Source organism: Camelina sativa, chromosome 19, assembly GCF_000633955.1.
Source record: "Camelina sativa cultivar DH55 chromosome 19, Cs, whole genome shotgun sequence".
NCBI classification, from domain to species: domain Eukaryota; kingdom Viridiplantae; phylum Streptophyta; class Magnoliopsida; order Brassicales; family Brassicaceae; genus Camelina; species Camelina sativa.
Genome location: NC_025703.1, coordinates 3,932,577 through 3,959,365, shown reverse-complemented (window position 1 = coordinate 3,959,365; position 26,789 = coordinate 3,932,577). Strand labels below are relative to the sequence as shown.

Below are 26,789 nucleotides of genomic sequence, written 5' to 3'. Positions count from 1 at the left end.
TGGACTACAGAACCAACCCTAAAACTATTAGTTTATTTCATATACTATATATTTGTATTTTGTAGTCATAGTTTGGAAAATTAACTTATAAATTATTTAATATATGAACTACAAAATATTACGCATAATATAACACATTCTTAATATTCCAAAAAAAAAAATTGTATACACATAAAAATATACACTAACATACCATATATGCACATACCTCTGTTTAATTATAGAAAACAAAATTAAGTGTTTTAAAATTTTATATTCTATCTAATAATAAATTTAATGTAATTAAGTTATAAATTGTATAAAACGTAAAAAGAATAAAAAACATTCTAAGCAAAATTATAAATTAATTAGATAAAAGTTAATTAATTGAGAATCTAAAAATTAAATAAATTAAAAATTATTATTTAAAGTACAATAATTTATAATTTAGTTTTGCTTACCGCCCATGAAAATCTAGTTGTTTGTAGTATGATCTGATCGGTTCTCTAGTTTTCCCGGGAAGTAAACTGAAATTATTATCTGGAAGTTGTTTTAGTGGGCTCAGCCCAATACTATTCTTGATTCAGTCTAAACCGATAAAAAAATTGAAAACTTCAAACAATACCGGAATATAATAAACCAAACCGGGATTACATTGTACCGAACCATTCACCAGTCTAGGAAGTTGCATATTTCTGTAATGGACTCCTTGTATTCCATAGGAATCTATCTCTCTGTCTACAGGGTTTGACTTTCACTCTCCGTGGAGCTCCTCCGCTTGTCTTTCCCGGAGGTGTTGGCCGGAACAATTCTACTCCATGGATTATCGAGCCGACGAGGAGGCGCCGTTGGTCTCTGGTGAGGATCGTAAGGGAAGAGCTGGAAAGAGCTACACAAGAGATGTTCATATCCTCAGCATCTCCTTTCTTTTAATCTTCCTCGCCTATGGTGCTGCTCAGAACCTTGAAACTACCGTTAATAAGGTGCCCTCGATCTTACTTTTTTCCTTTCTTTTTTTCCATTGTCGAAGTTGATTTTTTATTTTGGGGAAATCAGTAGCAATGAGTATAGGAAAAATGCAAATTTTGAATATCTTATGGATGTTTAAGTTTCATTTATATTTTTGAGGAGAAAAATTATGCTGCCAGTTTGTATTGATGGATCCCGTGAGACTGTTGTCTATAATTATGTTGAGACACGATATTGTCTTTTGTTCTGAGGGTCAACAGTGTTAATTTGTTTATTTGTGTGTGTGTGTGTGGTGATATTTGAGTTGTTTTGATTCTTTCAGGATTTGGGAACAATATCTCTAGGGATATTGTATGTGTCCTTTATGTTTTGTTCCATGGTTGCTTCTTTGGTTGTCCGGTCAATGGGATCAAAGAATGCTCTCGTTTTAGGAACTACAGGGTATTGGCTCTTCGTCGCTGCCAATCTCAAGCCATCATGGTATTCTCATTTGTTTCTCTTGTCTTCATGCCTAGCTCTTTCTTCTTTTTGGCTATAGAAGAATGTCTCCATCTATTTGGTTCTAGGTTTACTATGGTACCAGCTTCTTTATATCTTGGATTTGCAGCTTCAATAATTTGGGTTGGCCAGGTACAACTACATGTTACAGTTTCTTAATGTTAATCATTTGGATATTTACTGGATTTTAAGACCTTATCATTAATTGTATTGGCTGCATTAGGGAACATACCTTACATCAATTGCGAGAAGCCATGCTAAAGATCACGGCGTGCATGAAGGTTCGGTTATTGGTGTGTTCAATGGGGAATTTTGGGCCATGTTTGCCTGCCACCAGGTGCATGCTTGTTTGTTTATATTTTTTTACTGCCCCTTCTTTTTGCTTACCTCAAAATCTTGTAATGCACTTACCTTAAAACCTTCTTCTTGACACATTTCATGTCAATCTTTTTCTAGCTGTTTGGGAATCTCATCACACTTGCATTGCTGAAAGATGGAAAGGTACTAAATTTTTTATATTGTTGACAGCAATGCTAAAGCATGTATCAGAGTTTTAGTGTCATATTCATGATCGCTTCCCTTTTTGGTTGCTATAGTTTAGACTGTTTTGTTTTCTTTCATCGCTTTAAAAAAATATAACTTGACTACTTGTTAACGAAGTAATTATTCCAAGGTTAAAGTATTGAATAGAAGACAATGCGACCACATTCTCAGTGACTATTTATATATTTTCCCTTCTATTTGGGTAGCCCCACCATTGTTTTCTTCTTGTTGACATGACTGTAGGAAGGAAGCACCAGTGGCACTACCTTATTGATGTTGGTGTTTCTCTTCAGTATGACATTAGGAACAATACTAATGTTTTTCATTCGGAATATTGACGGAGAAGATGGAAAAGAAAATGTGGGTTCTCCTGTGGGCTTAGTTGATTCCTTGGTTTCTCTTCCAAGGATGATAATCACTCCTTTGCTCGACATACGTATGCTACTGATTGTCCCACTCCTTGCATATTCAGGATTGCAACAAGCATTTGTTTGGTATGTCTCTCAACAAACTGTATATATATTCATCGTGTTCCCTTTTTTGTTACAAGAACAGCATTAATTGGGTATTGTCACTGGGCTCACTTAGGATTCAGACTTCAGTCAGTGATTAGGAGTTATTCTGCAGATCAAAGTTAATATTAGGGCCTAGATAACGTTCACAAAATTCCTTGTGGTGGTTGGAGTCTCAGGCTCTTAGCATTGAATAGTTGTTTCCAACCTGAATTAGGTTTACATTTCTTGTCAGCGAAACCAGCAGAAGTTTATTTTCAGCGTAAGATATACTGACTAATATACATACATCTTACGTTGTCCACTCTATAGGGCTGAGTTTACAAAGGAAATTGTTACGCCAGCGATTGGTGTCTCGGGTGTTGGTGGGGCGATGGCAGTTTATGGAGCTCTTGATGCAGTTGTAAGTTTAAAGGACAAGTCAAAAATCATACTTTTTACTGGCCTAGGTTTTATGAGGTTAATCCTTATTTTTTCCTGATGTGAATCATTCTAGTGTTCTATGACTGCTGGACGGTTTACCTCTGGTTTGTCATCAATCACCTTCATAGTTTCTGGTGGAGTTCTTGCTCAAGCTTCTATATTTCTCTGGATTCTTCTTGGGTACGGGTACGTTACTTTCACACAATATTAACTACTACGTTCACCAATCATTTTTACTCAAAACTAATAACAACTTCACAAATAGAGATTTAATCCAGAACTCCTTACTTTTGTGCTTTCATGAAATGTTTTCCTCAATAGAACTTCATTACGGGTATTGGTATCATGCTATGAATATTGTGGCATTGATCAAGCAACTTCCTTTTGGAAGTATGCCGATTTCTTTGTCATATATGTGAAATTGTTTGTGCTGGAGTTAGGTTCTTTTACTGTAGAGAATTAGGAATTGTGTGAAACTCACAACGTACAACTGTTTTTAGAGAAGCTAAGCTATGGTGATATGATGATGCAGGCAAACAAGTGGAGTACTTGGCACAGCTTACCCACTAATAATGGCGGCGATATTAGGAATTGGTGATGGAATATTAAACACACAAATCAGTGCTCTCCTCGCATTACTCTTCAAACATGACACGGTATACATCACCATCATGATTAGTCTCATGCACTGAAAAGCATGACAAAACATCCTCTAAAACCATCTCTCCTCTATTTGTAAATTGTGTGGAAACAGGAAGGAGCGTTTGCGCAGCTAAAAGTATGGCAGAGCGCAGCAATAGCGATAGTGTTCTTCCTAAGCCCGTACATATCACTGCAAGCAATGGTCATAGTGATGCTCGTCATGGTCTGTGTCTCACTTGTCTCATTCCTGTTTTTAGCTCTTAAGGTAGAAAAGGTATTCACCCACGACGAATGACGCTTTGATCTGTTTACGTTTGGGGGAGGAGAATCACAAAGTGTGAAAAGCTTAAAACAATATTCTCAATTCAATTGTAAAGGAAAAAAAAAAATGTTAATGCTTATAATGTCTCCGAAATTTCTTCTATATAAACATAGTGTTTATGCAACTTTTCAACTCTTCCCCTTTCCGTTTTACGTCTATCCGGTTCTGGATATGAGATTTGTACCAAACCGGTATTGACTAAATTAATTCACAATACCCAAATCTAACGATGATGATGCATCGGGTTGGAATTAAGAAGAAAACGACGTCGTTGGAGTCATGTGCTTTCACTTCAATACATTGCTGCTTCAGAGAGACTTCAACGTTGAAAGTTAGAAACACACATTTTCTCACAAGGGTGCTCTTCTCTGCTCCTCCAGAACTGTCTTTCACGAGAAATCTCTGCGCTTTTCCAAGGTAAAGGATCGGTGATTTCTCTTCGATTTTCATATATTTTGTTTCGAGTTTTGGGTAATTAGATCTCCAGTCCCCTAGGGTATTTACACAGTGATCTGAGCAACGGCGGCCTTTGTTTCATCTTACTGCTAATCAGATTCAATCAATGTCGGGTTTTTTTTGGTTTTCTTATTGGATCGATTAACAAAACATACTTCCCTTTATTGGATTTAGTTATCAGAGTTCTGGATTCATTATAATGTATAACCCGCAATTGTTGATGCCAATTGTGATACGATTCGAAAATAAAATTAGAGTTTGTTAAAAAGAGTTGATTTTGTGAATGTCTGTTTTGGTTACAGTCTTCATCACATGATGAGCAGCTTCTCTCTTTAAATTCTAATATCCTCCAATGGTTTGATTTGTAAATGTTACAGATATGTTTGACGATCAAGATCTGGGCTTCTTTGCCAATTTCCTTGGAATCTTCATTTTCATACTGGTGATAGCCTACCATTTCGTTATGGCTGACGACCCTAAATTCGAATAGAGAGATGAGCTTCAAATTCACTTGTCTCTGATATGTCAGAATTGATATATAGTTGATGTATGTTGACAATATGGTTTTAGCTGGAGAAGTCTCTCTTTTTATTGTAGTCCTGTTATTCACATACTTTGGTAATTTCACTATAAAAGGATTTTTTTTTTTTTTCTTTTTCTAGAGCAATTCCCGCGTTTTACTTGATAAATTATGCCTGATTTACTCAGCTGTGAGGGTTGGTGAAATTTTTGGTGTTTATGTTAGTTTGGGTTTACATGCTCATTGATACAATGACCAAACCACGAGGCATGAGTTCATTCATTGATAGGGGAGAAAGCAGACACAACTTAATGAATGTTCTTTGTTCTGTTTGCAGGGTATCTAACAATTGTTGCGCTATATAGTTAAACCATTTGCTTCGTTTTGCTACAATTCTCTCTGTTTTTACATTAATTTTGTACACTTAATGTTTCTTACATCATGGTTTCTGCTTTAGTGTTACTAAACATCCTCTAAGATTCTTCCAAAAATCAAGTTGTATGGGCTATTTCTGTAACAATACATATTGTTTCTTGCATCAGTCTGCTAATGCAAAACCCTAGACTGCTCAGACATAGAGCAGTTTCACTCTTCTTGAGCACCTCTTCACCTGTGTTATCACTTATCTTGTCAGTTGCTTCCTTCAGTAGCCTTACAAAAGAAACCGTAAACCTCTCTGCATCATCCTGGCTTGGACCCAACTCCATGTTTGAGTAGTTTTCGTTTGATGTTGTTCCTGCTTCAATATTATGGCATATCTTTCTCTTCTGCAACTCCTTTTGGAGCCTTGCTTGCGACTTGGTTATGGTGATCTCTTTTAAGCATTTCACCGAAGGGTTAAGCTTTTCTTGGAAGGCTCTCAGGTCATGAGTGATGTTTTCCCAAGGAAACACAAGGTTTGGTTGAACTCCAGATAGATTTTTGAGGCCATCACAAACATAGAGACAAAGATCAGATATCTTCGAGAAAGACCCCAAAAGCTTGTAGTAACTGACCGTGTTGAGTGGGCGGAGGAATGGAATCTTAGGCTCTGTTAAGGCCTCTCCTGTTAACCTCTCTAATGCGTCTACGTGAGATTTGAGTTTCGCCTGTCTTTTTCTCAAATCTGTAACCGCTGCCATTTTCTGGTTCTTCTGCTCAGAACAAAGAACCACTGACTGTATGCAAACTAAGAGGGCATCAAGACAGTGGGTAAGTTCGGTTCTTGCAAGGGTTGCTGCTCTCACAGGGGTGACGAGAATCTCCCCAAAGACAAAACAGAGCAGCCCGATTGAAGCTTCAACAATGCGAGCGATCGCAAACTCAGTTGGAGCTCCATAATTTCTCCTTCCAAGTATCAACAGTGCAGCAATGGCTGCTGTAACTCCTCCAGGCTGGCCGTAGACTTTGCTGTGCCTCATGAAGACGGCGAGGATTATCCAAGGGAGCAGAGGTAAGAACCTGAATTCTTCTAGTCTATGGAAAAGAAAACAACATAATAGACCATAGACTGATCCCATCGCTGTCCCTTGTAGACGAGAATTCGCCACTGTTAATGTTGCTTGCCTACCGCTTACAAGGCTAATGGCTACAGTTAGACCCGACCAATACCCGTTCTGTTTATTATACATAATACCAAACAGAACCGCAAGGCCTAGAGAAATCGAGCACTTGAATGCAAAGACAAACTTTTCTCTGGCCATCCAGACACATAGAATGTCCAAAACCTTTTTGGTTATGGACAATCCTTCGTTTCCTGGATGAGTTTCTTCCTCCGTATTACTCCTATTTACAGAGTTACTGTCTTGTCTCACAGATAAGGAATCAGCTCTGAAGATTTTGACGCAGTATCGGAAGAAACAAACCGGTAAAGCTGCAGTGGACAGAGACCCAGCCTCAAGATGCCAGTCTAGACTATCTTGAGACTTAAGAGTAGATGATGACTGGGGAGCAATATGTGTTCTTGGACCTTCTAAAAGACGAGTCAGTTCATCGCGGTTCATGCCTTGAGGAAAGGAACTGCAAGAACCCAATGCTAGCTCTAGTCCCCTCATCAGATATTCTGTTGCATGCAGTTTCTCCCCAGGATCCAACTTCTGCTTCCTTCTCAAGAATCTTGTATCTGGTCTCTCCCATGCCAAACGATCCTGTTACCAAATAATAGGTTCATCAGAAACAGATGATTAGTCAATTTAGTCTCACAAGATGAGCCGAAACCAAAAGAGTTACAGTTTTCTAACAATGATTATGTTTAAGTTTGTTAAGACAGTTGGCTTACATGGTGGATTTTGATGCTCTTGAGTGTGTTTTTTGCTGCTGCAGACAATGAAGCTGCCCGTGCGATCAAAACCTGAGCTGTAGTGTTGTCTCGAGCCATCATGACATCGACGAATAAATTCAACCTCTCAAGAGCAGTTTCAGCATATAATTTGCAACCCTTGCTCATCTGTAAACCATTTAAAACCTAAGGTAAGTATTTTGTGACTGTGTCATCGTTATGAATATGGAAAAATAATCTCAAGACTCACCTGACTATGAGCTAGCCTTGGAAACGGGAGAAGCACGGCTAGGATAGAAGCGATGGCTCCAAGTGCTGTACTGGCCGCCAAATGAACCGGGAGCATGAAAACATGAGCCACCTCTCCATTGAACACCACAAAAGTCACGTAGACGACAACAATTTGCCCGAAGGCTATCCGTTTAGTGAGAAGACTAGTGGAAACAGGAAAAGCCACGATGAAAGACGCTAGGGCCACAGCAACTGGAGCCACCAAGCCATTTCCTAGTGAAGCTGGTCCAACCACCAAGACACTCACTAGCACAATGGCTGTTGTCTGAAAAGTGGCGTATGTGACATCAACACAGCACTTGAGTACTTCGCCATATGTTGGTTCAGCATCGGAGAGCCAGATCAGGATTGTGGTCAAGTAAGAAAAGGCTGGAAACGTTGTGAAATGTTTTAGTGGTTTAGGAGCGTACAAAGTTGTTAAGCTCACGATGAGACAAGCCATGGCGGTTCTCAGAGCCAGGTTGAGTCGCTCTAGCCATGTTGTGTCACGCATTCTTTTTATGGATTGTTTTTGTGGATTTTTATGTAAGGATACTTGTTTGATGAAGATGATGAGATGAAGGTTATGGTGAGCAAGAAGACTACGTATAAATAAGGTGTGATGGGATTTAGAGTGTTAACGTCAAAGAGTTAAGACTTACGAGCAGCTGTCTTTTACGTGTAATTTTATTTTCAATATTTTGTAGCAAAGGAACCAAAGTAAACCAGACTCAGTAATGCCACACCAACAAAAGGGGGCAAGAGAAACTAAATTAGTTTAAAGGAACTGACATTTTAGATAGTTTGGGTTTAGGCCATGCCATATACATGTAGGTGTAAGGAAATACTGAATTAAACCGATTGGTCTTATGGTATAGTTTTGTTTAGCCCATGCTAATATACATTTTAGGTAGTGTGTCTATAGGGTTTTTGGTTTGGCTTTGGTTGGATAGTTGATATTTTTCGGTTTATAAAATATAAGAACTAGACTAGAAATCAAATTTATTTCGGTTCTAATACAATATGGACAGGTTTGAACCATATAGGGGTAAGATGGAAACGATTTAAACCAGCTGGTTTCATACCAAAGAAAAAAACAAAACGTTTTGGTTTCAAAAAATTGACAAATCTATATGTTTCTCCAAGTTTCTCGAGGGTTTAGTTTTCTTTTACTCATACTAGATTTTGGAAATGTAATGTTCACCACGTAATCGACCTTTCATTTTCTCAATTTGAAAGTTTCATCGACGGAAGAAAAGGGTAAAGAGATTTGATTTTAGAGATAATATTGTCAAAAGCGTAACTCAATTAATAATGGAATAAGACAAAGGAGAAGGAGTTGGCTGTCTGAAAGACATAAGTCTCATCAACAACAAGAACAGTTCGAGTTCGAATAGAGAGCATTAATCACAAGCTGCACGCTTCATGGTTAGTATTATGTCCTCTTCGCCAGGGAATTTGAAATGAATAATTAATTTGGTCCTACAACTATCATATACTTGGTACTTGTACACCCTATTCTATTTTGAGTATTTTCATTCATGGATGCAACTTTCTATGCCACAAAAATTCGTTTTTTTTTAAAGAATTTAAATTTGAAAATGAGTTCCCTATTATAGTTGAGTTTTTAAATTGGTTGATTGATTGCATTTATGAAAAAAAAAATATATACATTCTTTGAGAATGTTGAAGTTATTGCCACCTGGTTTATTGCATTGCATGGAAACTAAAAACAACAATATACCATCTTCCCATATGGCCATATGCATACCTCTTTCACGTGTCGTTTGGGCCATATTAGTTTATCAAAATTAAGAGTAAGAGTTATATAAGCCCAAAACTCTCACTCTTAAAACTATTCAAATCATCTAGTTTAACTGATTCTAAACATATGGCAGTATCCATGAACTATGGCTCATGTCACCAACACTTTTTATCATTTATGGTCCATCAATCTAAACGAACTGCGGTGGATTATGATTTGTCTAAGGCTTCTTCACAATCATATGCATTATGCAGCTTTACAAATTACAACTATAATAAAGCACATTAACTTCTTTCTTTGTCGTCAATTACCATCCAAGACAAGTCCATTGGGCCTCAAATTTGATTTAAAGACAAAAGAGAAAGCTAACATTGACGGTGAGTCGGTGACCAATGGACCGACTAAAAAGCCAATGAAAACACAAAGAAATGTCAAGTACGTCAGAGCCAATGACCGGCGTTGATTAGGGACTAAAGCCACCGAATCGAAGATTCTCGAAGCCTTTTTTTAAAACGGCTTCTTCGAGTCCCCACCCAAACCCCAACTTGGAAGTATTCCTATTTCAACGAGCCTTATTTTTTTAAAGGTCTGAAAAAAAGGAAAAAGTGCAAAGAAGAAACGCTCCGTGACTGTCAGATCCAACTTAAAAAGATCGTGTGGTTACATATCGAACCAATCGAAGATTCTCGAAACCATTAGTACAAAATCTATAAAGACTTCTCCTTCGACCACTTCTTTCGGAAAAAAAACAAAACCCTAGCCGCACGCTCGCACTTGCCTCTCTCTAAAATCTATCTAAGTTTGTTCATTCGGTTTCATTACTATTATTAAACCTCAAATTCTTCCTCTAGTCAAAAGAGTTTAACAATGTCTGGTAAAGGAGAAGGTCCAGCGATTGGTATCGATCTCGGTACCACTTACTCTTGTGTTGGAGTTTGGCAACACGACCGTGTTGAGATCATTGCTAATGATCAAGGTAACCGTACCACCCCTTCTTACGTCGCCTTCACCGACAACGAACGCTTGATCGGTGACGCCGCCAAGAATCAGGTCGCCATGAACCCCATCAACACTGTTTTCGGTACGTTTCCTCTGTACTAAGATACAAGTAGATCTGTAGTAGCGATGATTTAGGGTTTCATAGAGTAGTAATTTAATTGTTTTCTTGTGGTTTAACTGTGATCTGTTCTGTTATGTGACAGATGCAAAGAGGTTGATTGGTCGAAGATTCAATGACAGCTCTGTTCAAAGCGACAGACAATTGTGGCCTTTCAAGATCATCTCCGGACCTGGTGAAAAACCAATGATTGTCGTGAACTACAAGGGAGAAGACAAGGAGTTTTCTGCTGAAGAGATCTCTTCCATGATTCTCATCAAGATGCGTGAGATTGCTGAAGCTTACCTTGGTACCACGATCAAGAACGCTGTTGTAACTGTTCCTGCTTACTTCAATGACTCTCAGCGTCAAGCTACAAAGGATGCTGGTGTCATTGCTGGTTTGAATGTTATGCGTATCATCAACGAGCCTACTGCTGCTGCGATTGCTTATGGTTTAGACAAGAAGGCGACTAGTGTTGGTGAGAAGAACGTTTTGATCTTTGACCTTGGTGGTGGTACTTTCGATGTCTCTCTTCTTACCATTGAGGAAGGTATCTTTGAGGTTAAGGCGACTGCTGGAGACACTCATCTTGGTGGTGAGGATTTTGATAACAGGATGGTGAACCACTTTGTCCAAGAGTTTAAGAGGAAGAACAAGAAGGACATTAGTGGGAACCCGAGAGCTCTAAGGAGGTTGAGAACCGCCTGTGAGAGAGCGAAGAGGACTCTTTCCTCTACTGCTCAGACTACTATCGAAATCGACTCTCTGTTTGATGGTGTTGACTTCTACTCTCCGATCACACGTGCTAGATTCGAGGAGCTTAACATGGATCTTTTCAGAAAGTGTATGGAGCCTGTTGAGAAGTGTCTTCGTGATGCTAAGATGGACAAGAGCTCAGTTGATGATGTTGTCCTAGTTGGTGGCTCTACCCGTATTCCCAAGGTCCAACAGTTGCTCCTCGATTTCTTCAATGGCAAGGAGCTTTGCAAATCCATCAACCCCGATGAGGCTGTTGCTTATGGTGCAGCTGTCCAGGCAGCTATTCTTAGCGGTGAGGGTAACGAGAAGGTTCAAGATCTCCTCTTGCTCGATGTCACACCACTTTCTCTTGGTCTTGAAACCGCTGGAGGAGTCATGACTGTTTTGATCCAGAGAAATACAACCATCCCAACAAAGAAAGAACAAGTCTTCTCAACTTATTCAGACAACCAACCCGGTGTCTTGATCCAAGTCTATGAGGGCGAGAGAGCAAGAACCAAAGACAATAACCTTTTGGGTAAATTTGAGCTTTCCGGCATCCCTCCAGCTCCAAGAGGTGTTCCTCAGATCACTGTCTGTTTCGACATTGATGCGAACGGTATCCTCAACGTCTCGGCTGAGGACAAGACGACTGGGCAAAAGAACAAGATCACAATCACCAACGACAAAGGAAGATTGTCAAAGGACGAGATTGAGAGAATGGTTCAAGAAGCTGAGAAGTATAAGTCAGAGGATGAAGAGCACAAGAAGAAGGTGGACGCCAAGAACGCTCTTGAGAATTACGCATACAACATGAGGAACACAATCCGTGATGAGAAGATTGGTGAGAAGCTTGCAGCAGATGACAAGAAGAAGATTGAAGACTCTATTGAAGCAGCCATTGAATGGCTTGAAGGCAACCAGCTAGCAGAGTGTGATGAATTTGAGGACAAGATGAAAGAGCTCGAGAGTCTTTGCAACCCAATCATAGCGAAGATGTATCAAGGTGGTGAAGCTGGTGGTCCAGCTCCAGGAGGAATGGACGAGGATGTTCCTCCTCCTGCTGGAGGTGCAGGTCCCAAGATCGAGGAAGTCGATTAATAACCTTCTCCTCTGTGCTCGGTCCTGTCGTTCAGAATACTATTCTCTATATTGTCCCCCTTTTTGGTTTCCTTTTTTGTTATTCATGTAACTATACTTTGGGAATTCTCGATTGTTTTCCCCTTTTATTAAAGCTATAACAGAAGATGTTTTGATTAGTTCAAGTCACAACAAACTCTTCTTTTTTTTTCTAGCATAACAAAAATACTAGATACCATCTTATGTCTTGTTCCAGAGTTCAGGACTGTGTGTGTGTAACTTTTGGATTCAGGTCAAAAGTGTAGGACTTCATGTCTTCATGTAACTTTTGGAATCAGGTTCAGGACTGTGTGTAAGTTTTGGAATCAGGTGAAGAGTGTAGGTCTGTAGGACTTTATGTCTTCCGAGTCTTAGAAGACGTCAACCGTAATTCTACGAGATAGCTAAACAATAATAAGATTGAATGTTATATTTTGTTATGTTGATTTTAGATAGATACTTGATACAAATCGTAATACCCCTACATTACAGCCAAGTCAAGACTCACAGATCCATGAAAACCGTAGGATCAAGCTATCTTGTAGCTTAATAAAGATGCATATATCTTGATGCATAATAAAGATGACTTGGTTGGTGTGGGTTTGGTAAGATTTAGCTTGGTGATGGCAAGGTCGGGAAACACATTTGATCTTGACTGATCATCGTGGCAACCCAGTTGGGTTTTCTCGATATTCACCGATTCCTAGAAGATCCTGCAGGTAAAAAAGGATATTCTTAGAGCATTATGAAGTAGGAACATAGCACAATGAACATTGAAGCTAATACCAATGATTTTTAGAACGTTGAACTCCTAAGCCCTAACTCTAAGTTTCTCTAAGTTCTACGCGCTATGATTGCTAGTTTTTTTTCCTATATCTATTCCCTGAATTAGTAAAAAGTATTCTGTATTGGAATCATAACATTGTGCAAGACCCACGTTCAGTAACCGGCATTCAGTTTGATAGTAAAGTGCAAGAAATCAGTGTGTTATCTTGTCTCAACCATTTCTGTCATTTCTGGCAACTTTAAATAGGCTGAAATCAGCTAGGTAGAAATCATATGTGCAGAACCTTAAAGCTAAGAATCTCTATATGCTAGTTAAGGTACTTCATTCTCGAAGTCTCTTTATCACCTAGACTTGTCGTGCAGATGTATCAAATTCAACTAGCATGGTCTGTTAAAAAATGACATATCAACTACATTCAGTAACCAAGATCATTAGAGAAGAAGTACCTGGCAAGCTCGGTTTTTGGCTCTGGTCTCTGCGGTGCTGGGGATATCGTGATTTGGTTTAAGAAACTTTTTCTCACGTCGCTCACAAGAGCCCCATCCGTCAGCGAATCTCCCTCCACTGAAAAGACCATAAACCAAAAGGTTAAACAACATTTAAGTACTACACACTATCTGCTAAACCCACCATCAAATTCAGGTTTATAGAGAAGAACATTACTGCATGATGGCTCGGACAATGAACTCAGCACGCTGGACATTTCTGTTTTCGTCAAATTCAATAGTCTTGTCTCTGATTTCATAAGACACGTTGAAGTAAAACGATATTTTCCTCCAACCTTGACATTTCCATACAATGCAGCATCAAAACCAAATATCAAATGTAAAGATAACAATAAGCAAACAGCAAGCATAATCTTCTCACCTGACTTTTTAATGTATGCCTTTCCTGATATCATCGTGTAATCAGATTTCTCTAGAATCTGTAATAATTGATGAAGCCATGTTGTTACTTCACAAAATCATATCATTTCATGTCACGCTAATATTAGGCATTCTTGATGAAGAAACGAAGCTATAAACAAGTCATGATCGCAATAAAATCATAAGAAAACACTGCTTGGCATTTCATCGAACACCTTCAATGCACAAAACTACTCTTGAAATCAACAAAATCTAGGATAAATTTTACAATCCATCATCTAAGAAGCTTCAGATTTCTTCGTAGGTTCCCAAATCATCATAGCAATTCCATAGAATAAACAAAATTTTATAAAATTCAATGAAATAGAGAGCAAATCGAAATACCGCCATGGCTGTATTCTGGTACTCCTTGAACAGATTAGCTGAAGGAAAGCTACCGTACAAGCTATGTCGCATCTCATTAACCGGATCGTTCTTAATGCAGCTCGCTGACGGAGAAGAAACCTCCGAAAAGGGCGTAGTATGCCTAATCCCAGGCGACAAGTAACTCTCCGGCGAAGTAAACCTCGTCGAATTGATGATACTCGGGGTCGAATTCCTGTTCGCCGTCGTAACAAGAGCCATCGGAGTCTCACTCTTCACCTCCGACAAGACGCGAGATCTGGCCAATTTGTTCGGACGCGGAGACTCCTCATTCAACCGCCGGCCAAGATTAGGGTCACGATTCGGGATCTGAAGAATCTTCGACTGAGGAGAAGGATACGTAACAGGCGTCGGAGGAGAATTGTAATTTGGATACCTAATAGCTAAGGGTTTCGGAGATTTCCCGGCGGTAGTAGCTGCGGCGGCGGCGGAATCAATCACCGCCCATAAATCAGCGTCTTCTAGGTCTTTATCATCGAAGGTATATGAAGAAACCAGCGACCTTGACGATGATGACGACGACGCCATCGAAGCGTTTCCCAAACACACTGTTTTCTTCGGCGGCAAAATAGCTAGTTTCAAAACATTGAAATTTACACTAAAACCCGCTGAGTCACAAAGAGGCTTTTAGTTTCGACTTTAGGCATTCCAATCGGTTCAACTCTCTAACCGGTAATTTCGGTTTATCATAATTTGGTTCGATTAGTTATGAGGTTGTTTTTGGAGTTTCGTTTCGGTTGAGCTGTTTCAATCATGTAACCACAGATGTTAATTAACATTTATTTTAAGGACAATTCTTGGGTTTCAACTCTTTTGTTCACTTCTCCTTATTTTAGCCAATAAGAATCTGACATCTTATAATATATTTAAGAACATATGTATTCACTTTTTTTATAAAATAAGGAAACAAAATCGGTATATATTATTAAAATATTTAAAACTTAAACCGCTTATTTATAAACCCAAACCGACATATAATTTCATTCTAATTGTAAAATCTAAATCCTAACCATCTCATTTGTAAACTCAAACCGACATATAATTTTCGTTCTAATTATAAAATCTAAATCATAACCATCTCATTTGTAAACCCAAACCGACATATAATTTCATTCTAATTGTAAAATCTAAATCCTAACCATCTCATTTGTAAACTCAAACCGACATATAATTTTCGTTCTAATTATAAAATCTAAATCATAACCATCTCATTTGTAAACCCAAACCGACATATAATTTTGTTTGAAATGTAAAATCTAAACCTTAATCACCTTATTTGTAAACTCAAACCGATATATCATTTCATTCTAATTGTAAAATCTAAACCAAGCCAATATATAACTTTTCTTTCAAAAAAATATATAGAATTTGTTTATTTAATATGTATTGTTTTTTAATTTAATTTGATTTATTTTTTTTAAACAAGATAATGTACGAAAGATTCTTATTGGTTGAGAAGGAAGATGTTCAACCTAAGTATTATTCTTATTTTAATCAGTGTAGTGAACTAGTGATCGCTCCCTTGTTCTTCAATGGCGATTCCAAGGTTTAGCTCTCTGCTGCGGTTTAGAAAATTGGCTAAAAGCGACTGGCTTGTCGCTTCAATCGGATTTGTATTAATCGTATTTTTCCTCTCTTTCTTCTTCGATCCCACGTCAGACTCTACCACCCCCTCCGTTGACCGATCTCTGCCTATCAGCGATCTGGTTAAATTGAAGTTGTCGAGTAAAGCTAAAGAGAGAGGAGCTTGTACTGTGTTACTAATCCTCTAACTTTTTGTTGTTTTACGTTTTGAAAGTCTTGATTTTTTTTAACTGAAATTTTTTTAATTTTGTAGTTTGTTTGGATGGAAGCTTACCTGGGTACCATTTTCATGAGGGTTCTGGATCTGGCTCCAAAAGCTGGCTTGTTCATTTGGAGGTATTCAATTTTTTGTTTGATACAATTTAAAGTTGATGACTTTACTTGGGAACTTTGTTTGATGTATTTGAGTGATAAGGGTGGAGGCTGGTGTAATACTATTGCGTCATGTTCTGCTCGAGCAATGACTAAATTAGGTTCTTCCAATTACTTTGAACAAGAAGTGGCCTTTCAAGGTGTTTTAAGCACNATCATTTCATTCTAATTGTAAAATCTAAACCAAGCCAATATATAACTTTTCTTTCAAAAAAATATATAGAATTTGTTTATTTAATATGTATTGTTTTTTAATTTAATTTGATTTATTTTTTTTAAACAAGATAATGTACGAAAGATTCTTATTGGTTGAGAAGGAAGATGTTCAACCTAAGTATTATTCTTATTTTAATCAGTGTAGTGAACTAGTGATCGCTCCCTTGTTCTTCAATGGCGATTCCAAGGTTTAGCTCTCTGCTGCGGTTTAGAAAATTGGCTAAAAGCGACTGGCTTGTCGCTTCAATCGGATTTGTATTAATCGTATTTTTCCTCTCTTTCTTCTTCGATCCCACGTCAGACTCTACCACCCCCTCCGTTGACCGATCTCTGCCTATCAGCGATCTGGTTAAATTGAAGTTGTCGAGTAAAGCTAAAGAGAGAGGAGCTTGTACTGTGTTACTAATCCTCTAACTTTTTGTTGTTTTACGTTTTGAAAGTCTTGATTTTTTTTAACTGAAATTTTTTTAATTTTGTAGTTTGTTTGGATGGAAGCTTACCTGGGTACCATTTTCATGAGGGTTCTGGATCTGGCTCCAAAAGCTGGCTTGTTCATTTGGAGGTATTCAATTTTTTGTTTGATACAATTTAAAGTTGATGACTTTACTTGGGAACTTTGTTTGATGTATTTGAGTGATAAGGGTGGAGGCTGGTGTAATACTATTGCGTCATGTTCTGCTCGAGCAATGACTAAATTAGGTTCTTCCAATTACTTTGAACAAGAAGTGGCCTTTCAAGGTGTTTTAAGCACTGACCCATCTCAAAATCCTGGTACGGGAATCTCTAGTAGCTTGATTCTCCATTGTTGTCTTTTATAGTTGACCTTCTTCTAGACTACTTGTAGATGATGTAGGCCGTCTTTTTTTGTTGTTTTTGCAGAATTCTTTAACTGGAACAAGGTTGCGGTAAGGTACTGTGATGGTGCTTCGTTTGCTGGACATCCTGAAGCTGAGTTTAAGGTAATATAAGGCTTTGGTAGGCTGACAAATTTGGGTCAGATTCTATTGAAAGCAACTAAAGTTCAATACTTTCATGTTTATTCGACTCTCTCTTTCTCTCTTCTCAGAATGAAACACGGCTTTTCTTCCGGGGTCAGCTCATTTGGGAGGCTATTATTGATGAACTGTTGTCAATGGGCATGTCAGATGCAAAACGGGTAACGTCCATGATCTTCTAAATATGAATTTGTCAATGTGCTTCTAGTGACCAATGACCATGAAAGTGTCTTACATTCCAATATTCCATTTATATTAACAGGATCGTCCATATTCTCTTCTGCATTTTTCGAATTTGCCTACTTAGGTAACTTGCTACAGATTAATTTTTGTTCTTCTTCTGTAAATTTGAGAAAATGTAGGCCATACTTACAGGATGTTCTGCTGGTGGCTTGGCAACTCTTATACATTGTGATTACTTTCGAGATCATCTTCCAAAAGATGCATCTGTTAAATGTGTTTCTGATGGAGGCTTCTTTCTCAACGTGTATGTTTCTGCTCATTAACTTTTTCATAGACTCATGAATTCCAGTACTCTTTTGTTAAGTTCTTTGGGTCTAAGCTAGGTTTATGAACCACACATGTTAGATTTTTCTTGAATTTTTAGCAGACTATACTCCACAGAGCTTGGAAATTACTGTCAATGTGAATCCAGTTCACACTATTTCTCAGTCTTAGTAAAGCTATTTCCCTTCATTTCAGGCCTGATGTCCTTGGAAACCCAAAAATGAGATCTTTCTATCATGATGTTGTTAACCTCCAGGTTCCTTCCCACTTTCTGTCATACTTTGTGATATATTTTCTTGAATTCTTCATCAAAATGAACAAGAACATGTGATGGATTTTTGCATGGTTCTGTGCTGGGTTGCTGCGGTTAACACAAACTAGGGCGTAGGTAAGAGCTTGGATCAGAAATGTGTTGCCAAAATGGAGCCATCTATGGTAGATTTTGTGTCTTACTTTGATTTTTGTATTTTCCATCTACTGGTATAGTCTTTTCTTTGCCTGATTATAATTGGTATTGAGACTTGTTGATTTTCATTTCCAGTGTATGTTTCCTCACGAATTCCTGAAATACATTAAAACTCCAGTGTTTCTTGTCAACCCAGCCTACGATTTTTGGCAGGTTAGAGACACCATTTAAAGCATGAGCACTTGTTTGCCTGCTTCCATTTGATTACTCTAATTCATGTTTTTATTGTCTTACTAATACCAAGCACATATTCAGATTCAAAATGTCTTAGTACCAATTTCTGCGGATCCAGATAAACGTTGGGCAAAGTGCAGACTCAATATTAAGGACTGTGATGCCGCACAGATGAAAGTTCTACAAGGTAATGTACTCCTTAATGATGTTAAGCAAGGATGAGCAAATTGATTCTCTAATCCGATTATTAGGAGTATCCTCTGTTTCAAAGTACAATCAGTAGATATGAGCAAGCTGTGAAGTAGCTATAGATCTTTAGCCTTTATTAAGATACAAGTTGACTGTTTATAAGAATCATAAGATCATCCTCGGAGCATAAGTTATTTTCTAATATGGTCAGCTGTATTTATAAGAATATTATATGACTTGCAGGTTTCCGCAGTTCTCTGATGGATGCGATAGGGGAATTTCATCAGAACAAAGATGGTGGGATGTTCATAGATTCCTGCTATGCTCATTGCCAGACAGTCATGTCAGTGACATGGCATTCCCCAACCTCAACAAGAATCGAAAATAAAGTAACGATTTTAAAGCGTGTTGCTTGCTTTCTCAAGCCTTTTCTTCTTCTTACAAATGAGTTAACCCCGGTTCATGCATGTCTCATCTTCTTTTGGTTGTTGTTTTTGGCAACAGACAATTGCAGAATCTGTAGGTGACTGGTACTTCAACAGAAACCCGGTGAAGCTAATCGATTGTCCTTACCCGTGCAATCCCTCTTGTTACAACTTGAATTTGACATGAACTTGCCTTATTATATCCTCGTTGGCCAATCCCTCTACTTTATTTTTTCGATTCACCGGAAGCTTCTTCATCCAGGGAGCGTCGACTTCCTCTAAACTTCTCAATCGGTTGAGTCCTAAAAGGTTTTCATGTTCTTGAAGCTGAAGATATCCAGAGAAAGCCAATTGCTTTGTTCCTGGTGTAGTTAATCACATAAGAGACTTCATTACAAAAAGCAACATGCAGTATATCACAATATATCGTCTTCATTTGATCGATAGTTACGCAAATTGCCACTTGCCACTTGGCAGTCACATATGTATATTCTGATTGTAACTTATTTGTACAAGGATTGTTTTTTAATGTGGATATAAGTTCCAAAGTCATGAGAACAGCAGATCTTGTCTTTCTTTCACATAGCATCAAGAAAAAGTACGTGGGAAAAAAAGTCTGGAAAAGTCAACGGTCAAAGTATGTCGTCCAATAAAAGAATTTTCCACATTATAACCAAGTTGTGGCAACTTATTGAAGACGCATGCGAAGACTGCGATATAATCACAAAGAAAGTCACCTGCTTTGTGTTTTCTAACGTATAGTTTGATCACTGATCGCTTCCTTAGCTTTGTCTCTGTTCTTCAATGGCGATTCGCTCTCTGCAACGAAGCAAATTATGGTCTAAAAGCAACTGGCTTGTCCCTTCGATCCGACTCGTCTTGATCGTATTTTCCCTTTCTTTCTTCGTAGATTCAACTTCAGACAGTAGCAATATGGTCAGACTTACGTTGTCGAGTAAAGCTAAAGACAGAGGAGCTTGTACTGTATCATTCAATAGATTCATTCTTCTATCTTATTTTGTTTAAAGTCTAAAACTTTCCGAGTATATTTGTTTACAGTTTGCTTAGATGGAAGCTTACCTGGGTACCACTTTGATAAGGGTTCAGGATCTGGCTCCAAAAGCTGGCTTCTCTTTTTAGAGGTAACTACTCTTATTTGTTGATAGAATTTGAATTCCTTTTACTTGGTAATTTAGAAATATATTTTGAGCATGAGATATTTTCTTATAAAAGGGTGGAGGTTGGTGCGATACAATTGAGTCATGTTCTTCTAGAGCAATGACTAGGTTAGGTTCTTCAAACTACTTTAAACATGAAGTGGCCTTTCTTGGCGTTTTAAGCAGTGAACCATCTCAAAATCCTGGTACGAGGATTCTCTAGTAGTTTCTTCTATTCTAGTTGTATATTACCGGTAGTTTTGAATCCATATGTATCTTTGTTTGTAGACTTCTTTAACTGGAATAGAGTCAATATACGGTACTGTGATGGTGCTTCTTTCGCTGGACACCCTGAAGCTGAATTCAAGGTAATAAGGCTTTTGGTAGGATGGGAAATTATGGGTTGTAGATTCTATTGAGTGCTATAAAACTTTCATGTTTCTTTGACTCTCTTCTCAGAATGACACGCGTCTTTTCTTCCGGGGGCAGCTCATTTGGGAGGCCATTATGGATGAACTGTTGTCGATGGGCATGTCACATGCGAAACAGGTAACGTCCTCTTTGTCTTATAACCGGCATTGTATTAGTAGGCTTTGATTACCTGCCTTGTATTTTCATCTATTTATCAATCTGAAGTTTTTGAATCTAAAGCCTCTGTCTTGCAATTCCATTAATGTTTCTTTTTGGTGTTACACATTTTGAGAAAACGCAGGCCATTCTTACAGGATGTTCTGCAGGTGGCTTGGCAACTCTAATACATTGTGACTACTTTCGAGATCACCTGCCAAATGATGCATCTGTTAAATGTGTTTCCGATGGAGGCTTCTTTCTCAACGTGTATGTAAACTGCCTTAGATCACTACTTTTCCACAACATCTATGTCTGTGTTGCCCACGAGTTTCAGTGCTCTCAGTCTTCGTAAATCTACTTTCCTCTTTTTCAGGCCTGATGTCTTAGGAAACCCAACAATGGAATCTTTCTATCATAATGTTGTTACCCTGCAGGTTTGTATTCACTTTCTATCAATATTATCTTGAATTCTTCATTGCACTAAATAATGTCAAGATTGCATGGTTTTGGGTTGTGTTGCTGCCACCAGGGGGTAGATAAGAGCTTGGATCAGAATTGTGTAGCCAAAACAGAGCCATCTAAGGTAGGATTTGTCTCTTCCTTTGAAAAAACGTTCAGGCCTGACTATGATTGGTATTGAGACTTCTTGATTTCGGCTTCCAGTGTATGTTCCCTCAAGAATTCCTTAATAACATAAGAACTCCGGTATTTCTTGTCAACGCAGCCTACGATTATTGGCAGGTTAGAGTTACCAATCCCAAGCATGATCAATTTTTTGTTTGTGTCCATTAGATTCACGTTTTCTGTTTTACTAAAACTAAGCACATGATATTCAGATTCGGCATGTCCTAGTTCCAAATTCTGCGGATCCAGATAAAAGATGGGCGATGTGTAAACTCAATATCCAGGACTGTGACGCCTCACAGATGAAATTTTTACATGGTAATTTATCTACTCATTAACAAACCTTAAAGATGTTGCACCAATATGAGCAAATTGATTCTATAAAAAACGGTTTTCTCAAAATTCTCATCTGTTTCAAACTACAATCCGTAGATATAGTCTCTGTTTGTTGTTTCCTTTGTAATCTTTTCGGCCTTACTAAGATCTTTGTCTTCCTTGGAGCATAAGTTATGTTGTCTAATATTATCAGCTCTGTACTTGATAAATCTATTATGATTTGCAGGTTTTCGCAGTTCTCTGATGGATGCTATTGGGGGATTTCAGCAGAGCAAAGACGGAGGGATGTTCATAAATTCGTGCAATTCCCATTGCCAGACGTCTATAACAGAGTCATGGCACTCTCCAACCTCAACAAGAATCGAAAATAAGGTATTAATAAAAAAGACAACTAACGTAATCTGTTGCTTTATTTTCTTGAACCTCTCTACTAGCAAATGAACTGACCAAGTTCGTGTCTCCTTCGTTTTGTTGTTGTTGGAACAGACCATTGCAGAGTCAGTAGGTGATTGGTACTTCAACCGAAAGCCGGTTAAGCTAATCGATTGTCCTTACCCGTGCAATACCTCTTGTTGAACTGAAAATAAATATGAATTTGATGCAATAGTTAATTGCGTCGCAGAAAGTTATTATTGTAACTGTAAGCATGTTTATCAACTGTGCATGTTTTTTCTTCTTTTTATATAACCAAAACGTGAATTATATAAGTATGATGTAACGAACTATATGAATGAGGTATATTATCTCCACACGTCTAAACAAGAATGGGGAGGAGATTGAATGAGCCTGTTTGCGGTAATAATAACTCTTTTTAAAAAATTTCTTTTAGAAATAGTCAGAGGTGGAATTAGTTGCAAAGCTCTTTGCTTCCACGTTCTCAATCCCGTAATCGTTGACAAAATTTTTTATAAGGATTCGCAAAATATAATTACGTGCTTAAGCATAATAATATATGGTTAATAAACTAATTGCCTTATAAAACTAATTTAAAAATGAATGTTCGAACACTCTGTGTCCTGATCATGGCATTTAGTCGAGTTATTATTCTCATCGACTAGTAGCAGAATTAGTAATATAAATCTCATTGTTATTGAGGTCTGTGAAAAATAGAAACATGATACGTTGAAATTTTCAAAGGATTAAACTTAGAAAAAAATTTTGATTGCAGAGTTCATGCAATGCATATATTGCAACGTAAGCAGCCAGCTGCTCTTACAAAGAATATCTGGTATCTTTTTTATGATATTAATTTCCAAACTGGTAAAATATTAGTTTTGTTTTTTGCATTCATACTTGTTATAACTAAGTCAGTGCCAGTTTAACATGCTACTTGTNTTTTTTTTTTTTTTTTTTTTTTTTTTTTTTTTTTTTTTTTTTTTTTTTTTTTTTTGCTATAAAGAAAACTAAACAAGGAAGCAACATATGGATTGACATGAAGTCTATAGATTTCAAGCTTTATAAAATCAATTTCATACACAACATATATTACAAGTAAGTATCGTCGTTCCACTTTCCGTATGTTACTAGACGTATATACAAAACAAACCCATAACCAATCAAATTAGTTTCTACTTATGAATATTTGTACGTATGTATGTAGTGTTTTTTTGTTTTTTAATGATGTTAAATTTGATAATAGCATAATTTGGTAAGTCATTAGCACACGATTTGCCTGCCCTAGAGAGAAGATAAAGCAAGTTTCCTGCATTTAGTTTCTTCTTTGCGACTGGTCTAAACTAAATTAGTAATGGAATTAACATGTAAGTCATTTGACTTTTTGCATTCCATTAGTTTTATAATTTTCATACTTTTCTATATAATTTATAAAATCAAACCACACGTACCCTTCGTTAAAAGTCAACTCCCTCGTACCAAAAATACAAATTTATTTAAATGAACAATGAAAAGTTTTACCAAAAGAAAAGTATATTGTAAAATACTAAACTAGGGACATTGGTTTATAGTGAAAATGATATCATTCATCATCGCAAAATCATAGTCTTATTTACGATACGATATACTATTAACTTGTCAAATTTTTCATTATTTTTTTACTAATTCAAATAAAAATTGGAATAAACATAATTCCAACAGAATAAACCTAATTAAAAAGTCAACTCTTTTCATCATATTGTACACCATTTGGCTCCAACATAAATAGGCCGAAGCTACTATTCCATCATATTGTCTCAACAAAATCTACTTACACACTAACGGCGCCGTTTCGCCTCCATCATGCGACACGACACGACACAGTTTCTCCTTCACTGAACGTTGCCGTTTTAATAGCTCTGCGTCGTTCAACATTCTCAATATGGGAATTGGAGTCGCATGTTTTAGTGGCTGTTGCGCCGGAACCACCGCAGGAAAAGTTAACACACGATACGATGTCGGAGTAGGACTTGTTCAAGAAAACCTCGGCCACTCTTTCTGCTACGTTCCTCCAGTTATCACCGGGTCAAAATCTTCTTTTCCGCCGGAACAACCCCTCCGACCCGACCCTATACCTGGAACCACCACCACTTTCCGTTCAATCTCCGGCGCCTCCGTTAGCGCTAATACTTCGACGGCTCTCTCAGCTTCTCCGTCAACAGACACATCTGGATTAGCCTCCGCGTTCGAAAGCTCCAATAGATTCGCCTCCTTGCCTCTCCAGCCCCTGCCACGTGGTCCGATTAAAAAACCGGTTCACGGCTCCGGTTTATTCGAACGCCGGTTCTTGTCCGGTCCGATCGAAAGCGGATTGGTCTCAGGGAAGAAGAAGAAGAAAGAGAAAAGTGGAAGCAAATCATTTACGAAACCAAAACCTAATAACAAAAAGTTTCTTACATTCAAAAACGTTTTCACGAATCTGTTTTCTAACAATTTATCTCGTTCTAAGAAGAGCGTGGTCGAACCAATCAACAGCTCCGATTCATTCGACGGATCATCACACTCCGATCATGAGAGCAACTACTCAAGCACGATTCAGAGCAGCCACGAGAACCCTATAACTGAAAAAGGAGGAGTAGAAGAAGAAAAGACTGAGTCTGCTTCGGAGGAGCCAAAGATACAATGGGCGCAGGGGAAAGCAGGGGAAGATCGAGTCCACGTCATCCTCTCCGAAGAAAACGGTTGGCTTTTCGTCGGTATTTACGACGGATTCAGCGGTCCAGATCCACCGGATTATCTTCTCAAGAATCTCTACACCGCCGTGCTCAAAGAGCTCAAAGGGTTACTATGGATCGATAAAGGTGAATCCGAATCCAAGAATCTTGAATCATATAGTGGCAACGCGATTACAGTCGAGCATGATTCTGATTCAGTACAAGAAAGATGTCGTGTGATGAATGGGGACAATGTTGATTGCGGACCAAGAAACGTAACGAGTGACATGAAGAAGTTGCAATGGAAGTACGAGTGGGAGCATAACACAAAGTCTAATAATGATATTAAAATGAATAAGAAGGATTTGGAGATGATTAACCACAAAGACGTTCTAAGAGCTCTTCAACAAGCGTTGAAGAAAACAGAGGAATCGTTTGATCTGATGGTTGATGAGAATCCTGAACTAGCATTGATGGGATCTTGCGTTCTTGTGACATTGATGAAAGGAGAAGATATTTACGTGATGAGCGTAGGAGATAGCCGAGCGGTTCTTGCTCGAAGACCAGATCATGGGAAGAAGAAGAAGATGCAAAAGGAGCTTGAGAGAATCAAAGAAGATAGTCCATTAGAGACATCTTTCACAACAGAAACAGGAATGAGTCTTTTGGTTCCTGTTCAACTCAATAAGGAACATAGCACGAGCGTTGAAGAGGTGAAAATCTTTTGCGAAAGTCCTGATCTCAATTTGTGTTGGTTTGATTGGGAAGAAAAAACATGAGAAACTGATTATGTTTTTCTATGTGACAGGAAGTGAGAAGAATCAAGAAGGAACATCCTGATGATGCATTGGCGATAGAGAATAATAGAGTAAAAGGTTATCTCAAGGTCACTCGTGCATTTGGCGCTGCCTTTCTTAAACAGGTATATAGACACGATTTTATTAAGACCATTAAAGACTTTGTTTGGTTTGTTTCTATTCGGTTTGATAATAATATTTCAATTGTCTTTCCTTAGCCAAAATGGAATGAAGCGCTTCTAGAGATGTTTAGAATCAACTACGTGGGAACATCGCCTTACATCACTTGCTCTCCATCGCTCCACCACCATAGACTCTCATCACGTGACAAGTTCTTAATCCTATCTTCTGACGGATTATACGAATACTTTTCAAACGAGGAAGCAATCTTCGAGGTTGACTCGTTCATCTCAGCATTCCCTGAAGGCGATCCTGCTCAACATCTCATTCAAGAAGTCCTCCTTCGAGCTGCCAAGAAATATGGTACTAATAATAAAGAACAAATCGCAAACGCACTAAAGATTCTTCTTATTGCAGTCTTTGGTTATAAACTCACGTACGACTTTGTTTGGTTTTTAGGTATGGACTTTCATGAATTGCTGGAGATACCACAAGGAGATCGTCGGAAGTATCATGACGATGTTTCTGTGATTGTGATTTCACTTGAAGGAAGAATTTGGAGATCTTCCATGTGAATTACTAATATTTTGAAGAGATTTACTAAAGTAGCTTAGAATTTTGGGTTTTTTTTTTTGGCATTCCACAAAGTTAATTTCTATCATTTGCCCGTGCGCATATTTTAACATTTATGTTGAATTTGTTTACCCATTTTACCTTAGTGAAAAGTAAAAAACTATACAGTGCAATTAGTCAATAGCATGTATATTATCTTGCATATACAAAAATGTACAAGTAGTCATTAATGAATAATCCTATTAATAGATTCGGAAAAATGACTTTTAATTTTAGCTACCATGGATAAAACATTTCTCAAAACAAATACTTTTAGTTTAAATAACTACTTTTAGCTACCGTTTAGCATAGAAGATCACTTTTAACTTTTAAGTTTTAACAAAGGAAAGAACAAATTCACTATTTATGTT

The 26,789-nt window shown here is 37.9% G+C and overlaps 8 protein-coding genes across 11 annotated transcripts; 6 read left to right on the top strand and 2 right to left on the bottom strand.

The window, feature by feature from the left end:
• LOC109124680 (UNC93-like protein 3) lies at window positions 689-4,033 on the top strand. 2 transcript variants are annotated; one of them, XM_010488215.2, is made up of 10 exons: window positions 689-962; window positions 1,271-1,428; window positions 1,515-1,578; window positions 1,670-1,783; window positions 1,903-1,947; window positions 2,233-2,483; window positions 2,814-2,904; window positions 2,998-3,110; window positions 3,457-3,580; window positions 3,679-4,033. In XM_010488215.2, exons 1-10 carry the CDS (start codon window positions 798-800, stop codon window positions 3,859-3,861), a joined length of 1,308 nt encoding a protein of 435 aa, XP_010486517.1. In that variant the 5' UTR covers window positions 689-797; the 3' UTR covers window positions 3,862-4,033. The 2 variants fall into 2 exon arrangements, with proteins under 2 accessions (XP_010486517.1, XP_010486518.1); XM_010488216.2 differs by having other exon boundaries at window positions 709-962; window positions 2,998-3,104.
• On the top strand, window positions 4,193-4,996 carry LOC104764645 (dolichyl-diphosphooligosaccharide--protein glycosyltransferase subunit 4C-like). Its single transcript, XM_010488217.2, has 2 exons — window positions 4,193-4,305; window positions 4,722-4,996. The coding sequence occupies exon 2, from the start codon at window positions 4,724-4,726 to the stop codon at window positions 4,832-4,834; it is 111 nt and encodes a 36-aa protein (XP_010486519.1). The 5' UTR covers window positions 4,193-4,305; window positions 4,722-4,723; the 3' UTR covers window positions 4,835-4,996.
• LOC104764643 lies at window positions 5,225-7,990 on the bottom strand. The gene is made up of 3 exons (XM_010488214.2): window positions 7,372-7,990; window positions 7,122-7,289; window positions 5,225-6,990 (listed from the first exon to the last, which is right to left on the bottom strand). Exons 1-3 carry the CDS (start codon window positions 7,903-7,905, stop codon window positions 5,356-5,358), a joined length of 2,337 nt encoding a protein of 778 aa, XP_010486516.1. The 5' UTR covers window positions 7,906-7,990; the 3' UTR covers window positions 5,225-5,355.
• Window positions 9,775-12,258, top strand: LOC104764642 (heat shock 70 kDa protein 3-like). The gene is made up of 2 exons (XM_010488213.2): window positions 9,775-10,237; window positions 10,359-12,258. Exons 1-2 carry the CDS (start codon window positions 10,024-10,026, stop codon window positions 12,092-12,094), a joined length of 1,950 nt encoding a protein of 649 aa, XP_010486515.1. The 5' UTR covers window positions 9,775-10,023; the 3' UTR covers window positions 12,095-12,258.
• Window positions 12,518-14,770, bottom strand: LOC104764641. The gene is made up of 5 exons (XM_010488211.2): window positions 14,150-14,770; window positions 13,767-13,824; window positions 13,563-13,680; window positions 13,346-13,463; window positions 12,518-12,825 (listed from the first exon to the last, which is right to left on the bottom strand). The coding sequence occupies exons 1-5, from the start codon at window positions 14,714-14,716 to the stop codon at window positions 12,772-12,774; spliced, it is 915 nt and encodes a 304-aa protein (XP_010486513.1). The 5' UTR covers window positions 14,717-14,770; the 3' UTR covers window positions 12,518-12,771.
• On the top strand, window positions 15,657-19,679 carry LOC104764640 (pectin acetylesterase 5). 3 transcript variants are annotated; one of them, XM_010488210.2, is made up of 13 exons: window positions 15,657-15,937; window positions 16,026-16,108; window positions 16,188-16,284; window positions 17,099-17,131; window positions 17,240-17,319; window positions 17,427-17,516; window positions 17,718-17,842; window positions 18,058-18,118; window positions 18,244-18,297; window positions 18,404-18,481; window positions 18,584-18,689; window positions 18,935-19,080; window positions 19,196-19,679. In XM_010488210.2, exons 1-13 carry the CDS (start codon window positions 15,721-15,723, stop codon window positions 19,301-19,303), a joined length of 1,278 nt encoding a protein of 425 aa, XP_010486512.1. In that variant the 5' UTR covers window positions 15,657-15,720; the 3' UTR covers window positions 19,304-19,679. The 3 variants fall into 3 exon arrangements, with proteins under 3 accessions (XP_010486512.1, XP_010486511.1, XP_019096628.1); XM_019241083.1 differs by lacking the exons at window positions 15,657-15,937; window positions 16,026-16,108; window positions 16,188-16,284 and adding exons at window positions 16,504-16,548; window positions 16,662-16,751; window positions 16,840-16,922 and having other exon boundaries at window positions 17,002-17,131; XM_010488209.2 differs by lacking the exons at window positions 15,657-15,937; window positions 16,026-16,108; window positions 16,188-16,284 and adding exons at window positions 16,473-16,751; window positions 16,840-16,922 and having other exon boundaries at window positions 17,002-17,131.
• LOC104764638 (pectin acetylesterase 4) lies at window positions 19,826-22,587 on the top strand. Its single transcript, XM_010488208.1, has 12 exons — window positions 19,826-20,095; window positions 20,176-20,258; window positions 20,350-20,479; window positions 20,562-20,641; window positions 20,733-20,822; window positions 20,986-21,110; window positions 21,217-21,277; window positions 21,373-21,426; window positions 21,507-21,584; window positions 21,680-21,785; window positions 22,030-22,175; window positions 22,290-22,587. The coding sequence occupies exons 1-12, from the start codon at window positions 19,921-19,923 to the stop codon at window positions 22,377-22,379; spliced, it is 1,218 nt and encodes a 405-aa protein (XP_010486510.1). The 5' UTR covers window positions 19,826-19,920; the 3' UTR covers window positions 22,380-22,587.
• On the top strand, window positions 23,971-26,560 carry LOC104764637 (probable protein phosphatase 2C 36). Its single transcript, XM_019241082.1, has 4 exons — window positions 23,971-25,602; window positions 25,698-25,811; window positions 25,905-26,169; window positions 26,266-26,560. Exons 1-4 carry the CDS (start codon window positions 24,118-24,120, stop codon window positions 26,379-26,381), a joined length of 1,980 nt encoding a protein of 659 aa, XP_019096627.1. The 5' UTR covers window positions 23,971-24,117; the 3' UTR covers window positions 26,382-26,560.